Here is a 17,503-nt window from a genome sequence, read left to right on the forward strand (position 1 = left end):
TATTAATGTATCACTGAGCAGCATCTGTTTATAGTCAGTTACCTATGTTTTTTTCATATTGATACTTTCCTTGGAAGTAGGAGAAAAGACTTGCAGTGCTTATGATAACTATTTAAATGGGAAAGGAATTTAGTTTTGACAAAACTATTTTGGGAGAGATACGAGCTTTTGCAGGTGATCCATGGTGTTGTGCTAAACCATAGGTTATTTTGGAAAGAAGCCAACGCAATAGAAAGATGATTTCAAATAAAACAGGATAAAACAGGAAAAATAGATAGATAGATAGATAGATAGATAGATAGATAGATAGATAGATAGATAGATAGATAGATAGATAGATAGATAGATAGATGGATAGATACTTTATTAATTCACATTCACATAATCCAGCAGCAGTATACTGATACAAAAAACAATATTAAATTAAAGAGTGATAAAAATGCAGGTAAAAACAGACAATAACTTTGAATAATGTTAGCATTTACTCCCCCGGGTGGAATTGAAGAGTCGCATAGAGTGGGGGAGAAACGATCTCCTCAGTCTGTCACTGAAGCTACTCCTACATTTACATAAGTATGTAGGACCAAGTTTAATAATAGTTATTAGAGTTATACTTATGTGGCATGGTGGAGCAGTATTTGCCACTGCTGTCACAAAGATCTTGCATCCTGGGTTCAAATCCTGCATCCGGTCATTGTCACTTTGAAGCCTGCATGTTCTACATGGGTTTTGCTTTGGGTGCTCCATCTTCCTCCCATAGTTCAAAGACACGAAGGTGAGGAGAACTGGCACTGCTAAATTGGCCCTAGTGTGTGTGTGCGTGAGTGTTAGTGTGTAAACCCTATGATGGACTGTCTCCGTTTACAGATGTTGTTCCTTCCTTGTGCCCAATGCTTGCTGAGACAGGCTGCAGCTTCCCCGTTACTGTACTCAGGATAAGCTGATTTGAAATTGGATGGATGGATAGATGGATGGATGGGATGAAACCTGTATAATCCAACTCTGGGCTTTAAAGTTGCCAGACTGATGGGAAAAAAAATCATCTTTCCTTTAACAGCATTGTTAAAGCAAATGTTTCTAAAGTGACATTTAGGCAACTTAACTTTAAAGTAACTTATCACTTTCCCCATTCTGAAATGAGATATGAAATAATTTGTACTAACTGCAAAAAACGTAAGTTTGAAGAGTTCATAGGGTGGATATTTCAACATGTACAGAGCACAGTGAATTTCTTACTTGCATGTGCTAATCAACAAATGTTTTCTTCTTTTCATCTTTTTCACTTTAAGGCAATCATCCTCATGTTAAGACAATATAATAATTAAAACTATTGTCTGTTTTACCTGCATTTTTATCACTCTTTAATTTAATATTGTTTTTATCAGTATGCTGCTGCTGGAGTGTGTATCTATCTATCTATCTATCTATCTATCTATCTATCTATCTATCTATCTATCTATCTATCTATCTATCTATCTATCTATCATATAGTGCCTATCTATCTATCTATCTATCTATCTATCTATCTATCTAATGAACCTCCCTGGAATAAAAAGGGGATGCTTATGAAAAATGTAGATGACATTAGACAGATATATAATTAAAACAAATTGTGACTGATAAAAATGCCACGTCATTGGTGGATGAAGACAGTGAACAGTTTCTGAAGAATCAAAATGAAAACAATCCTTGCATCAATTAGCTAACAGCCAGCCAGACATCCTGAATGGTGCCTTCCCTCCTTTGTAGCACTACTTACATTAGTTTCCATGTGGTTTACATTCTTTCTGTCCTTGATCTGCATGTTTCACAACAGAACAATTTGAATAAAACAGGTCTGATGGAATGCTGACAGTCTTGTTTAGAACAGGAGCTTTTATTTTTTAAACATTACCACTCAATTAGCAACTTTTTCTTTATATTCTACAAAGGATTGGCCCTAGTGTCTGCTTGGGGTGTGGGTGTGTTTGTGTGTGTCCTGCGGTGGGTTGGCACCCTGCCCGGGATTAGTTCCTGCCTTGTGCCCTGTGTTGGCTGGGATTGGCTCCAGCAGACCCCCGTGACCCTGTGTTCGGATTCACCAGGTTGGAAAATGGATGGATGTTACACTGATAAAATTCAAAAGAGCAGCACTAAAACGCCTGTCACCAGGAATTACTTTCTCATTTTTCAGCATAGCACCAAAGGCAACCAACATGCTTCTTTAACAGGCTTCTAAACAGGCTACTGTAAATTACCATTAAGACTAACAGCCTGACAATCCTTGTAACATCAAGTACACTTTCAAAAGAGGCATGTGCCCTGTTGCTTTCAATTTGATTCAACCATATTCTACTGTAACATCAAAGAAAAAATAGAACCAAACTGCAACTTATTATATCAGGACAGTGCTCAAGCACTAAAGATACTTTTTCAAACACACAGAAATACAGTATTTAAGTTCTATCATCTTCTAATCTTATAAACACAGAAAAGAAATCTCTAGGATTTTTTTTAAATAGGATATCACTCTAATACTGAAAACTAGAAACTAATTACATTAATATACATATTACCAACCATCCATATATTTACTGAATATGCATAAGAGAGTTTGGGGATGCAAAATGCTAGAGTCTTTCCTGCAGCCTATGTCATAATCCAGGGCTAATGATTACAAATTTAGCTAGGCCAGACATTTTCAGCAGCCTTTAAACTGCAGGGAATAGCAAATTTTAAACCAACACAAATGAATGTATTAAAAAGCAAGTAATATTTATTAATTGTTTCCCTTTTTAATGTGGTCACATCTGACACAAGCACATCAAAAAGTGTATAAAAAACAATAAAAAGCTATAACTGAACGGAATTGAGCTAACAGCAATACTTTTTTTCCAGCATGTGATTGGAGGGCCAAACAATTATATGAAGAGAGGTGCGGAGACAATGCTTCTTAGTAACAAGGCTCTCACTAGAGTAACAGTTAGATTCATTTGCAAAAACCCACATCCACACTCATTTGATGAAACTGGAATACAACTAAGACTCAACACACGGTTGATTATAGAATCATTTAATATGTAGTTGAAGCCACGAGCAGCTGTCTTGGCTGAGGTGCGTATCCTAACAAAAAAAAAAAAAATAAACTAAACTCAATGTATCATAGACTACTACACACACAACAACAACATGTGACATTGTGGGGTGAATATTGCAAGGCTACACGGAGTGTTGCATTCATGGTCTGCACTACTTTAGGAATTTATGCAGGAATTTGTTTTGTTCGGTTTTTCTCTGCGTTTCTGGCTGCCTTTTGATTAGGCCGCTCATAAACTATCCTTGGACATGACAACAGACTATCACAATATATATGCATTCCCACATATTGGTCCAATTTAAAATTACCAATTTTCCACACATATCTGACAGATAGATAGATAGATAGATAGATAGATAGATAGATAGATAGGAAAGGCACTATATGATAGATAGATAGATAAATAGATAGATAGATAGATAGATAGATAGATAGATAGATAGATAGATAGATAGATAGCTTTGTGAAAGGCACTATATGATAGATAGATAGATAGATAGATAGATAGATAGATAGATAGATAGATAGATAGATAGATAGATAGGAAAGGCACTATATGATAGATAGATAGATAGATAGATAGATAGATAGATAGATAGATAGATAGATAGATAGATAGATAGATAGATAGATAGATAGATAGATAGAACTTTATTTGTCCCCAGGGGGAAATTTGGCACTTCTCTGAAAAACAGTAACCAGTAGTTTTGTGTTAAGCACCCCATTTTGCTACACTGGCAGAGTTCCTTCAGCTAGCAATAAATGTGTCTGATAATGACAGGGTGTACGCTGCTGTTAGCCTGGGTTGTCAAAACCTTCAAAAGCAGTCTCATTAGCATTGGACTCGATAATCACCATCTTGTAAAATAAATGCTCTTATACCCTTTGAAACATATTCTTTAAATATTTGCCAAAGCATAAAAGAAGACAATGTACAGTAGGATGTGGTAAGCTAATTAGAACTGTACAACCAACAGCAGCCTATGCCAAGAAATGAACAAATAAAAAAAATGTAATTTTAAATGCATAAAATTTCAAATAAATAAAACACATATGCTGGGGAGCACAGTGGTGCAGTCAGGACTATCTTTAGCTTTTTTGCTGCTCTAGGCAAAGCTGCAAATGGTGCGCTTCTACCGCCTTTGCTTTGACTGGAAAATCATCACTGCCAGAACTGGAGACACAACAGAGAAGCCAGGACTGAAGAGAACGAAATACAGACAGTTTGAACAGAACAGTAAATTTAGAATTTGAGAATGTCAAGTAGGATGTTTGATTTGTTAAAGCAACACCTGTTTACAAGACCATCTGAGAAGAATGCTCACTTGAAAGGTGACATTTGAGAAAACACATTAAGAGTTTGCAGACTCAATTTGTTTATTTGTTTCTTACTTACATTTAAAGGTTATTCTAAAAAACAGAAAATTTGCTTCTATCATTTTGCTTTGTATCTCTCTAGTTAAATCACCAGTCTCCCAATTATCTTATAGAGATGGTGACAGTTTTATTTAAAATCTTTCCCAAAGTAGCTCCATACCTGTATATATTTAATTTAAGTTACTGAAATTAACTGACAAGCTTAATATAGTGACACATTTCAAAGAAACTGAAGTATACTGATTAGCCTTAAACATTTACCCAGGATAATTAATAAATAATGTAAATAATCAAATATACTTTATATCCAATCAATGCATGACCTCAGAGATTTCTTCCAATAAAAGAAGACATTAAAGAACTACTTTACCAATCCTATTGTGCCAATAATGAACATCCGTGAAAAATGTGTTGGTGAAAAATGGAGAATGATATTTGCCACGTTTTAACACAAATTTTAATGTTAACCCATTTGGGAGATGATTACAGTTTAAAATAATCAGTCTTTAGCTACACATTCAAGGGCTACAGTCTTGTTGCTACTCTGATTTGTTTAATTTCATTTTGCTTTGTTTGTGTGTCCTATGCTATGCCAGTTTGAGAATTATTATTTTTATTTACTTATCTTGTAGCCTATGATATTTGTCCCCATCAAACATCATAGGTTTATTGGGAAAACTGGGACAGTTGTATTGAGTCTGAGGGTTTACAAGTCGGAGTCAATATTGTTAAAACAAAAATGTAACCCCCAAAAATTCTGATAAATGGTTGCCTAGTTCACCTAAATGGAAGAGCCAGCCCTGGGCGCAGTAACTACTACTGCCATCACAGCTATCCAATGTTATTAGCTTAACTCCTGAGCCCAATAATTATTCATGTGAAGCTTACACATTTCCACTATATCTCCATGTGTTTTATTTTCTAAAGTACTGTATTTATATATTGCAAAGACATGAAAAACAATGTCAGCTATCAAATATGATGCTCTAGAGAAGTCCCATCTGAAAGCCTATGAGTAATTTGCCAATACTGATGCTCTATGTAAGAAAGGTCAGAGCAGACTATACTTTCTGAGAAGGCTGGCATCCTTCAACATCTACAATAAGATGCTGCAGATTTTCTACCAGACAGTTGTGGCGAGTGCCCTCTTCTACGCGGTGGTCTGCTGGGGTGGCAGCATAAAGATGAAAGACGCCTCACGCCTGGACAAACTTGTTAAGAAGGCAGGCTCCATTGTAGGATTAAAGTTGGACAGTTTAACATCTGTGGCAGAGCGACGGGCATTAAGCAAACTCCTGTCAATCATGAAGAATCCACTGCATCCACTGAACAGTGTCATCTCCAGACAGAGGAGTAGCTTCAGTGACAGACTTTTGTCACTGTCCTGCTCCACTGACAGACTGAGGAGATCGTTCCTACCCTACACTATGCGACTCTTCAATTCCACCCGGGGGAGTAAATGCGAACATTAATTTTATTTTAATTTTTTTCATTTTTATTACTATTTAATTTAATATTGTTTCTTTGTATCAGTATACTGCTGCTGGATTATGTGAATTCCCTCTTGGGATTAATAAAGTATCTATCTATCTATCTATCTATCTATCTATCTATCTATCTATCTATCTATCTATCTATCTATCTATCTATCTATCTATCTAATCTTACTAGAGTTTCTTTCTGTCCTTCTATCCCTACCAGAACGTTAACATACTCTTCTTATATTAAGAGTCTAATGGAAATGTCTTCTGTTCAGAACATATATACCGTAGCACTTGCTCCCTTGCAAAGGCAAACAGCATTACTAAAGACCTCAGATATCCTATGCAGCATTTTTTCTCACTCATCCATTCTTACAAATGGTAAAAGGCCTTTGGCGTTTAAACCAGTAAGGTTAGGGACAGTTTCTTCTAATAGGTTGTAAAATTGTTGTACAGTTAATTATAAGAGCATATATTGTAACATAACAGTGTATACATAATACTTGCAGGCACAGAGAGAACATGCAAACCACACACAAACAATACCCAAGCACAGGATTTGAACCCAGGATACTGCATCTGTGGGGCCAGAGTGCTAAGACTGCATCCGTCACCCTCATTAATATTATCCGTTACTCTTCCCCCATGAACACATACTCCTCTCCTCCACATACTCCTCTCTACTCCATTAAAGAAGTGGAGGCATAAGAAATATATTTATAATGAAAGTGATTCACTGTGCAAAAAGTTTAAATTGCATATATTAGAAGACCTCAATAAATGCGGACGTCTTGATTTGTCCAGCAGCTATTTCATTATGTTATGTAAGTTTCCTTAGAGCCCAAAACCAAAGTTAACACTTAAAACAGGGATATACAAAAATAAATAGTAAAGTATTGATGCATTCAAAAGTTAAGCAGTCTCAGCATTCTTAACTAACTGAGGACTACATTAACGTATGTCTTCAGATACTGAAGAACTTTTGGGGTACTGCTCAGAGCCTAAATTTGACCCCAATTTTAAGTTTAATACAGCCTCCATTTCACATTGTGAGTTAGGAAGTTATCACAATGGATTGTTCAGCGATAGTGACCAACCACTTACTAACCAAATACATGCTATTAGTATGTAGGGAATTACTGTGAATCCAACAATGTCTGATAATAGGACACACATATTTTCTCCCAGTAAGGTCTAAGAATGAGATATTCCCAAAATGTATAACCCAACAAGGCAGGTGCCTGTCAAATACTCTCTCAGTTAGGATCTTAACGCAGGTGCATTTTGGATAGTGTGATTTAGGAAAGATTTAAAATTTTCAGTTGAATAAGGATGTGTTTTGCATAGACTGAGGAGGATTTAAATCCTTGCCATGTCAATGTTCTTGTTCAAATGGGTTTTTCCCGGTTATGCTGGTTTTGCATCACACCTCAAAGAAGTGTATATTAGGTTAACTAGCAACTCTAAATTGGCTTGATACGTGAATGAATGTGCACTGTGATTTTTTGGCACCCTTTCCAGGGTTGATTTTCAGTTTGCTTTCAAAGCCCATCCTTATTCTGAGCTCGATGAAGTAATTTCAGTAAAGAGATGAATAATTAAAAATTTATATAAATATCCATGACAACAGACAATGAAAAATCATATGCCTGTGAGGGCAATGTCTTGCAGCAAAATTCCAGACTGCTAATAAAAAAAGAATACATTTTCACTCATAAACAACAAGTTTGAACTACCAGACGTTGCACAAAATCGCCCTTGATGGAAATGCCACTTACAGAATACACAAAATAGATGATTAAATGGAATAAGTCACAAAATATAAAAATAATGATTAAAAAATAACTGTACATATTGGATTGGCATCCACAACAAGCAATGAATTTTAGGATTCAAATTTGCAGTTAATATAGATCATGTAAATGTAAAATGCCAATGCCATGCAAAACATATGCCATATCAAAAGGCAACCATGCATATGTGTGGGATGCACCCCAAATTATAATGAGAAAACAAAAACCGAAACGAATGTAACACAACTCATTATGATCTGTTCCAAAGTAACAATGACATTACTGCCCTCGGAGACCTAAGTCTAACAAGTCACTTTAGATGTACTGGATAAGAACTTGCATCTTACACTATGCTGAGAAGGTGGTCAGTGCAAGGACCCAGGTTAATGTGGGGGTGGTATGACTTTGGGCACTGCTCCCGTCGGTTAATTCACCAAACCAACTCTTCATTAAAGCACTATATGCAATTTATCAAGGAAAGAGACAAATAATTGCAAACTTGCTGACAACAGATTTTTTGCGGATATTACAAAACACGTATGTGTTGTTCAAAATATTACAGTGGCTTGAGGTCTTAAAAGTCTGGATCTAATTTATAAAACTTGGTTAATATATAATGGCAGTATATGGGTTTCTTAAAAACATTTTCACTTCCTAGTCATATTATTTTACAAATTATAAGAGAAATTAAAGTATTAAATGACAAAATCTGATGCTGTATATCTATCATTTTCCGTGACTTCACCCTACCATTATCATACCATTGTGCCTACTCAGGTAACTTTTATTCTTAAAGAACTTACTGTTTTTATATACTTGTACTACTTCCTTTTAGCATGCCTTTTTGACTGAAGGCTGTGAACAATACTCTCAGAGTATTCATCCTTTTTCACAATGATGTGTGTGGTGTTTGAAATGGTACTTACCACCTGATTATTCTGCAATCTTCAGGGAGAATTAAACACTTATCTGAAGTATGGTAGAGACACATGAATGTGGATAATTGGGTGCAACCCTATGTCTGAAATTGACAAGACTAATTCATTGTTGTTGGGTGATTGTTCACACATATAAGTTTGCTTCTAATCATTCCTAGAAATAGAGATCGAGGGCCAGAAATTAATTTTACAACTGAGGGCCTGATCCAGTCTAATCTGGAAGTGTTCTGGATTCTAGCATACAGATTATCATTTGATAGTAAGATAACTCAAGTGACTAAGTAGAAAATTGACAAACTGACAAATGAGTCATGGAATTCCTGCACTGTAAATACTTCTATTTTGGCCAAGTTCAATTTTCACCTCAGGGGACGTCTGGGACATTGACTTTAAATGGCACCCTTCAAAATATCGCCACAGTAGAAGAGACTGCAACAGAAGCTGTCAATTTAAAGAAAGATGTCTTCCATTCAATGTAAGTAATAAGATCTACAGTTTGGCTGAGAGCTACCTTCAGTTCAAGACGGCAGCAACTATGGCGTGGACTGGAACAAAGATGATGTATGACAAGAGTTCTGGGAAGCCATGGTAAGATACTTTTGGGAGCCCTCAAAGAGGTTTCACTCAGTGAATTAGATTATTTTGAGTAGTAATATGGAAAAAGGCCTTGACTGGGTGGGCATATTATTAACCCCCAGCATCAGTTGCCTTGTTTATTCAGAAGGAATAATGTGTACGTATTACCCAATGCTCCTAAAACAATGACACTAGCCTTTGTTTTCAAACACATTTATTGAAGTGTCATGGAAGTTAACCAATTCAACGCAAATGTTTAACGTGCCTTCAGAACGCTTCCAAAAACTGAACGTCAGAGTACCTTGTGTATAATTCTTTATCCTTATGGGATTCCAAGTCCACTGCTATGTGCCTTTTGGTATATTTATTTGTACAACAAGAGCTGTGTCCAGATTATTTGCATTAGGTGAAATCTATGTAAGTTTGGAGCAGAATTCTGCCAAAGATCTGTTTTTTCCTCTTCTAGTGTTGATATTTATAGACAGAATAAAAAACACCCAGCCAGAACTGTAAAGGAGTTAAGCTTCTGTGAGTTCTTGTTCACCATCAAAATGGATTACGGATCCAAAATGGATAATCAGTGTAGATCAGGGGTTCTCAAACTCGGTCCTGGGGGACCCCTGTGGCTGCAGGTTTTTGTTCCAACCAGCCTCCTGGGCTAATTAAGTGAACTGTTGTTTCCCAGATTCCCTGTTTTGGGAACAATATACAAATTAGAAAACTAAGTTTGGTAAAAAAAAAGTATTAAAATGTACTAAGCAGTTATATATATTTTTTCTTTTTAACAGTATTTTCAATTTGATTGTCATTCTACTTTTCTATGTGTTCTAATTGTTTAATTAATCCGTTATTTATTACTTTGTGGGGCTGATACTAAAGTAGTTGCAGCCTTTCACGATTGAGTGTTGTTTGCTTGGGTTTCTGCTCTGCTTGTTTTTAATTGTCATTATTAAGATTCAATGAAGGGAGCAAACTGCACAGAGAAAGGGCGAAATATAATAAAAAGAGAGTTAAGCATTTAAATCCATAGAAAAAACAGAAATATTTCTAAGTTTCTTATAAATGTAAAACTCATGCTGTTGTGCTTTTCTGAATGTAGAATAAAAGATAAATAATACCAGCTAATTAAATGAGATCAGTGCTATCAGGTGTTGTCACTGATTAGGAATCTGGTTGGAACAAAAACCTGCAGCCACAGGGGTCCCCCAGGACCGAGTTTGAGAACCCCTGGTATAGATTATTGTACTAGCAGCAGTACTTGTGTGTGTTGTGTTTTGAGAGGTTGGGACACCTGGAAGGACAAGAAGAGGGACTACACCTCTTCCGGACCACGAGAGGGCAGCCGTCCTGGTTGGTATGGGGACCACGGGAACAGAGCATGGAAGCTCAACCCTATAGGGGCCAGTGGTCATTGCCAGGGGGTGCCTAGATGCCTGAAAAGCCCTGGACGTCAGCACTTCCACCACACCCGCAGGTGCTGGTGAAAAGAAAACCAGGGACACCTGGAGTGCTTCTGGGTGCTCAACCGGCACTTTCACCACACCAGGAAGTATCGGCGGAAGTTCTTCAGGTGGCACATGGGTTGTGTGTTGTTGGACATTCATCTGTAAATAATGTACAATAAACGTGTGTGTGGTTTGAAACCATTGGTGTCTGCCTGTCTGTGTCCGGGCTGTTTCCCACAATGGCATCCCAGATGGGACTATCCGCCTGTTTCAAGGTGGGGACCCGTCTACAAAAATAATTTTGTAGATAGCCCGGCACAGCAAGAGAACCCATACACGTACCGCGGTAGTGGTACTCGCACAACCCCACGAGAGCGACTCACCCAAGACACCCCCGATGGTTTGTGGAAGCGCCTTCCCCACCTGGTGCGGGAAGACAACATCCGGTATAGCAGGAGTGTAGTGGACTCCCATGAGTGTGCCGCCGCTGAGGATGCCCGGAGTGGCATCGTGTCTAGCGAGGCCACACTGAGGAAATCCCCTCGGGCAGACGGGATCTGGATGGTAAGTTCCCTGCCCAACGGCAGTTGGCCCTGAGGAGCCGGACTTTGTTTGTGCATTGCAGGCAGGGACTGCCCCGATCCGAGTCGTTAGCAGACGCTTGCCGATCAGCGGGGCTTCGTCAACACGGCGGCACCAGGAAGAGCTGTGCAGGAGGAGTCGCTGCAGCTCGGAAAGCCGCAGCAGCTGCGAAGCTGCCCGGAGGCTCACCACCACATCAGCGCTGGAAGGGGAGGATGGCTAAGAACCGGAAGTCCCTCCCCAAGGCAGGCAAGGGATTGGACGGTGTGTGTTCAGCCAGCACTTCCGCCACACCAGGAAATGCCAGCAGATGTTCATCAGGAGGCACCTGGAACACGTCCAGGTGAACATAAAAGGGGCCGCCTCTCTCCATTCATCAGGTGGAGTCAGGTGGAAGTGGACGTAGCTCGGAGAAGAGCAGTGGAGGCGGTCAGAAAGAGAGGCATTGGAGAAAGAGACCTGGACTGAGGGTGACTGGTGCAGGAGCACTGGGTTGTGTGCTGTTGGACATTCATCTGCAAATAATGTACAATAAATGTGTGTGTGGTTTGAAACCATCGGTGTCTGCCTGTTTGTCTGTGTCCGGGCTGTTGCCCACAGTTGTAACATTTAGTGGTGGAGGTAAAAGCAACAGAAAAGCCCACAGAAAAACCTCTCAACATACAGGGCAATATGTATCTATACTTATGGTTTATAAAATGAGCTTCCTTCTCAGGATTAAATGGCTCATTTTTTTCCATGGAGTGAGGTGCTCAACAATCCAGAGGTGGTCCTTTTAGCTACTGCTGCCTTTGAACAACAGAAGTTGTTTGCGATGAGATGAGAATTTAGTAATACCATAAAGAAGACAAGCAACTGCAAAACCAGGACCACCAGAAGAGATCATATCTCTTTCAAATAGGCTAGGAATGCCTTGGGGTGGAAGACCGGACTGACTTGCTAAACCTGGTAGTACCATAGGCCTTACTATGACAATAGCACCTAAAGGAAGAAAATGAGAACAGGAGGGATTGAAGCTATCCAGACAGGGGCACTGAGTTAAGCTTTATTGGTTCAAATGCAACAACTAACAAATTTTAAATTTACATTATTAATTTTAAAGAAAGAACAGAATAAATGTGGCACACTTAACATGATTATGATAAGAGTATGTATATCTTATTTAATAAAAGGTTAAAAATAAATTGAGAAAAGGAACGTGAGTAAAGGAAACTAACAGCAAAAGAAGTGCAAAAAATTAAAATATTAAATAATAGTGTAAAATAGACCTTCAAATTATCACTTCTCTCTCGACAGTCTTCTTGAATTGTAATATTTTAATATAGAGTACAACTTCTCTAGAAGTTCTATGCATTCAGGTCTTATAAATAAGTATCTATTTCTTCTATATAACAGATGTCCATTCTGAAAACAATTCAGAAAGATAACAGGCTAACTGAAGAAAAACAGAATTTGTTTATTTTGTACCTGAAGCTTATGTCATTTAACCTGTAGTGATTATCTAAAAGCTTTATTTTAAATGATTAAACATTTTAAATGATTAAATGTTTACTGTTGCAAATGTGGCAACATACACCTGATTGACAAAGTATAATATTTTGCTAGTAACACTCTACTTAATATAATATTTCTTGGTACATTTTACAATTTTCTAAATGAATATTTTTTATATACTGTAGCTCTTTAATAACAAAATGGACCCATGCTTGCGGTTTTCTTTAATGGATTATTCTATTAAATATTTCCTCTCCTCTAAACATTTTGACTTTTTTGCTTTAGTTTTCATTTTTTTTATTTTTAGTGTTCTGTGTTGATTTTAATTCAAAATCCACCTTTTTCCCTTTTACTTTTGAAAAATATAATTAGTGTCCCATTAATGTCATTTCTTTGCCCCTTGTATTACATGAATAAGATCCAAATCATAAAAATTGAAAATTTATTAAGCAGGTTTAAAAATGTAATTGGATGAATGGAGAAATCATGTAACTACAGACTTGCATGTGGTGCTGCCTGAATAAGTGCTGTATCCCCATAACCTTAAACTGAAATGGATGGATGCAGGGCTCGATAGATGAAAAATGTGCTTAATGTATATATATATATGGGTAACAATAGATGACAATGTAATTTATTTTTATGTGTAACTTTATGGTGTTATGAATATCACATATTATTTATTTGTCCAACAAAACATTTTCAGGTAGGGACCAGCCCAATTCTTAACTAGAGGAGAAATTCCTGCCTTTAAGTAAACCCCATATACAGTCTGATATAGAATCTTAAATCTCAAACACTGTGTGCTTTATTTTAATTATTAGGGTGGGTATGGTCTACCTAACACATTTAATTAATTTGCTTCTCTCAGTATTTACTTGGGCTAAATGTATAGTATACAAAGTAAATGCCACGGGCCAATCAGACAAATTATACCTTGGTTGGGGGAAGTCGTTATAAATAATGTGTGAAAATAATTCAATGTCAGACCATTACGATTCTGTGTGATTTTTAGAGCTTAACTGATAGAAGAGACTTCTGCCTTGATCCACAACACCATTCGGCTGTAAGTGTGTTATAACAATGCCCCAAGCTTGAGACCATTTTCTCCAGAAAAAGACCTGGGCTAAATCATGGGTAATCTGCTATATGAGAAAAATCAATCAGCTGTCTTTTAACTTGAAGCACTTACTGCCTTACCTCACTGGGAATTTCCACTAATGACGGTAGAAGTGTTGTGGATAACAAGGTCTGAGGACTGGTCAGGCGGTGTCTCGGCACATATATCTGGGCCTATAAGTCAGCTGCTATGTACCCAAATGTATTTAGAAATACATGCTGTACTGTTGAAACTAGAAATTAATTATTTTAAGTTATACTTATGTTAATGGTGGTATATACATTGTGTTGGATTGATAGACTGCACAGAAGGCCAAAACCCTTACTAGTTTTCCATGCATATTCTAAAGATTCAGATGTTATGTTATTTGGTGAGTCAAAACTGGTGTGATGTAGAGGAGTGTGGGTGTGTGTTTGAATGAGCACTTCACAAGACTGGCATCCCATCCAGAGCTGGTTCCAATAAATCTCTCCAGGATAAGCTCCAGTTTCTGCATCCTTGAAGATGACAAATTTAAGAAAGCTATAATAATGGCTGTAGCAAGCAAGAACATTTTTACAGCACAATCCTGAGATCAGTATCATTTAGATTATATAATAACAGACTCAAAATCTTGAGAAAAGGTAGGTTTAGGCAAATGCACCACCACGTTTACGTATAAAGTTAACAAATGGAAGGGCCTTACCCACTTTACTTTATTTGGCGGAGTGGTGGCTCTGAGCCTCAGGATCTGCACTGGCAATCGGAAGGTTGCTGGTTCGAATCCCGTAAATACCAAAAGGGACTCTGCTCTGTTGGGCCCTTGAGCAAGGCCTGCAATTGCTGAGCGCTTTGAGTAGTGAGAAAAGCGCTATATAAATGCAAAGAATTATAATTATTTTATTATTATTTACAAACTGTATAATAGTTGGATATAGACATGAACTACATGGCCTCAACAGCCTGTGTACACACATGGCTGATAATCACAACCTAAAATAAGAGCTTGAGTATGACCTAAAATAACTGTCAAATTTGACTGACATGGCTCAACAGACCTTTAAATGATTAACTAAATGTAAGTAATACAGTTGAAAGTTGCAGTTACACCAACAGAGGGTGGCACATCATAGCATGCATTAAGTTTAATTTCCTTATCTTTTGATAAACATGATCTAGAGATTAATGTCATGCCTATGTGATGATTAGGCAGGGAAGTGTGGTGGTTAAGATTTTGGACCCCAAACGAGCTTGTGGGCTCATATCCCACCGGTAACACTGTGTAACCATGAGCAAGTCAGTTCACCTGCCATGCTCCATTTAAAAAAAACAAAATAAATGTAACTCATTTAATCTCAAATGTTTGAAGGTCAGCCAATAAGTAAATGTCATAATAAATGCCCATATTTCTGAATATGTTTTACCATCATTTTAAGTAGTCAGGCAGTGCAAAGTGGTGATTAAGGCTTTGGATTTCAAAACCTGTGGTTGTGGGTTCACATCCTGCTACTGATGCTGTGTGATCAAGAGAAAGTCACTTCACCTGCCTGTGGTCCAGGTTAAGGCAAACAAAAAAAATCCAAAAGAAATTAAATCAATTGATTCTCTCATATGTTGTAAGTCATCTGGGATAAAAGTGTCAGTCAAATAATATGTTATGATAATTATACAATGGCATTGGAGGGCTCGGGGGCATAACCAGACATGATAGCTGTAGTGGATAGGATGTATTATTCAATAACTTGTTTTAATGATATGTTATAGCTCAATTCAGGCATTAATTACGTCAATGCTTCAAGATTAAGAAAAGGAAGAATGCTGACAGTGGCAACATAACAGACCTATGATGATGTCAGTGGGCACAAGCGAACCATTCACATGCCATAGAATTGCTGGCAAGCGTGAATGGCTGCGCTAAGCAAATTTGAAAGGTATCAATTCAAAGTGAGACCGCGCTAAAGACAAATACAAGAACAAATGGGGGACACATAGCACAGGTGTACAAATCACTGGCCCTCACGTCAGGTAATAAACATCCAGAATGCTGACCACTGCAACACGTTCACTCCACGTCGGGCCGCTTCGCGCCCTGCTCTCGCTTCTTTGATTTGACTCTGGCGGCTTGGGGTTCAAACGCACGCTGCAAAAGGGTAAACTTTTTTTCTCCCAAGTAGGGATGACAGAAACTTTGGCTTCAGAAGAGTTATCAGCTGTTATTTCGGGTACAGGAATGTTATGCGAACCATCAAAAGCTAAAGAGAAGTTACATGTTCGGGTGATTATCAAAGAGAGCAAGAGAATGAGAGTAAAAGAAAGTGAACTACGAAGCTGTTATTGCCCCCCAAACGTATACTCACAGTGTGTGTCGCAGGTCAGGAAGCTTTCTGCGAAAAGAAAGGCGATCGTTGGGCACCTCGCGTACCCGGAGCCTCCTCGCTGGCGACTCGGCGCCGAGTTCATGCACTGTAACATGCTTTGGGGTCGTAGGCTTTCCGATCGTCAACACCCTGCTGTCCCCTTTCCTCTGGACTGCCGTTTTTACCATCTTATAGTTTCCCCTTTTACCATCTTGCGTGCTTAATTTGCCATCTGAATGAACAACAAGGAGCTGGTCCTCTCTGAAGGAACTCCACGACGACAGTCCGTCCTTATCCATGTGCACTTCGTCCTGCAGAATCTCCTCCAAGTCCACGAACCGAGGTGAGACGTGCTCGTAAAACTCATGTTCGTCCTCCTCGTACTTGGTTGACAACGGGTCCAGCAGTGTCACCAACATCACGAAGAGCGCAAGGGGAGCAGTCAGCGCCACACACCGCAACCTGCATACCATGAGCCGGCATCTTTTCCGGCGTGGCATTGTAAAGGTGAGGGGGCACTCAGGTAAGAGAACGCGTTATCCGGACCGGTCCAGCCGTGGTGTTCTCTTCCATTCTAAACATGACTCTTTCAATACGGCATTCCGGCGTGAGTGAGAGTCAGACCTCGTCCTGACTGCTGCAGGGTTACTTCATTCAGAGTTCTTAGGGTCCTCCAGGGCAACCTTCTATGCAGTCAAGTGCTTTCTGTAGACATCATCACCGGGATATACGCGACTCAAATCCCACATTATGATAGAACACCCCACCACGGCAGCGCATTACTTATGGCAATGCCGCACATCTAATCTGATCAACACACGTAACTCCAATCCGGTTTGTTTTCTCTTAGGCAACTCTTACACACATCAATGCAAGCAGACGGTCTCGATCTCCGGGTCCTAGTGCCAACCTGTTTTCCGCATAACAAGGTAATACAGTACAGTATTCTCAAACCCGGTTAATCCAAATTAGTGTCGCGGGTGCTATAGCCTGCTCTAGCATCATTAAGGCAGTCATTTGTCAAATAAATGTTTTTAATATAGTATATTGTAAAGACATACCAAGATTTGATCTTTATTTAAAAAGTATCTTTAGTTAAAGGTGATGTACTAAAAAAAAAATGAAAATTTAAATTTATTCAGTAGAAAATGAACACATATGCCATTTTCACATGTGGAAAAGATAAGTACAGATGGTGTGGGCCTCTTTAGCAAAAGGTGTTTCCTGTGACTGTCTCCCAGTCTTTGACATTGAATGGAACAACGTTTTCCCCAACCACTATGCA

At 38.4% G+C, this 17,503-nt stretch overlaps 1 protein-coding gene across 1 annotated transcript in view; it reads right to left on the reverse strand.

The window, feature by feature from the left end:
• Nucleotides 1-17,051, reverse strand: part of LOC120515837 (polypeptide N-acetylgalactosaminyltransferase 15-like) — a 62,996-nt gene extending 45,945 nt beyond the window's left edge. Inside the window, exon 1 of the mRNA XM_039737165.1 lies at nucleotides 16,219-17,051. Within this exon, the coding sequence (XP_039593099.1) occupies nucleotides 16,219-16,718 (500 nt within the window). The 5' untranslated portion in view covers nucleotides 16,719-17,051. The remainder of the gene's footprint in view (nucleotides 1-16,218) is intronic.
• Between the last annotated feature and the right edge of the window lie 452 nt (nucleotides 17,052-17,503).

The sequence above is a fragment of the Polypterus senegalus genome, chromosome 15 (assembly GCF_016835505.1).
Source record: "Polypterus senegalus isolate Bchr_013 chromosome 15, ASM1683550v1, whole genome shotgun sequence".
Taxonomy (NCBI): Eukaryota; Metazoa; Chordata; class Cladistia; order Polypteriformes; family Polypteridae; genus Polypterus; species Polypterus senegalus.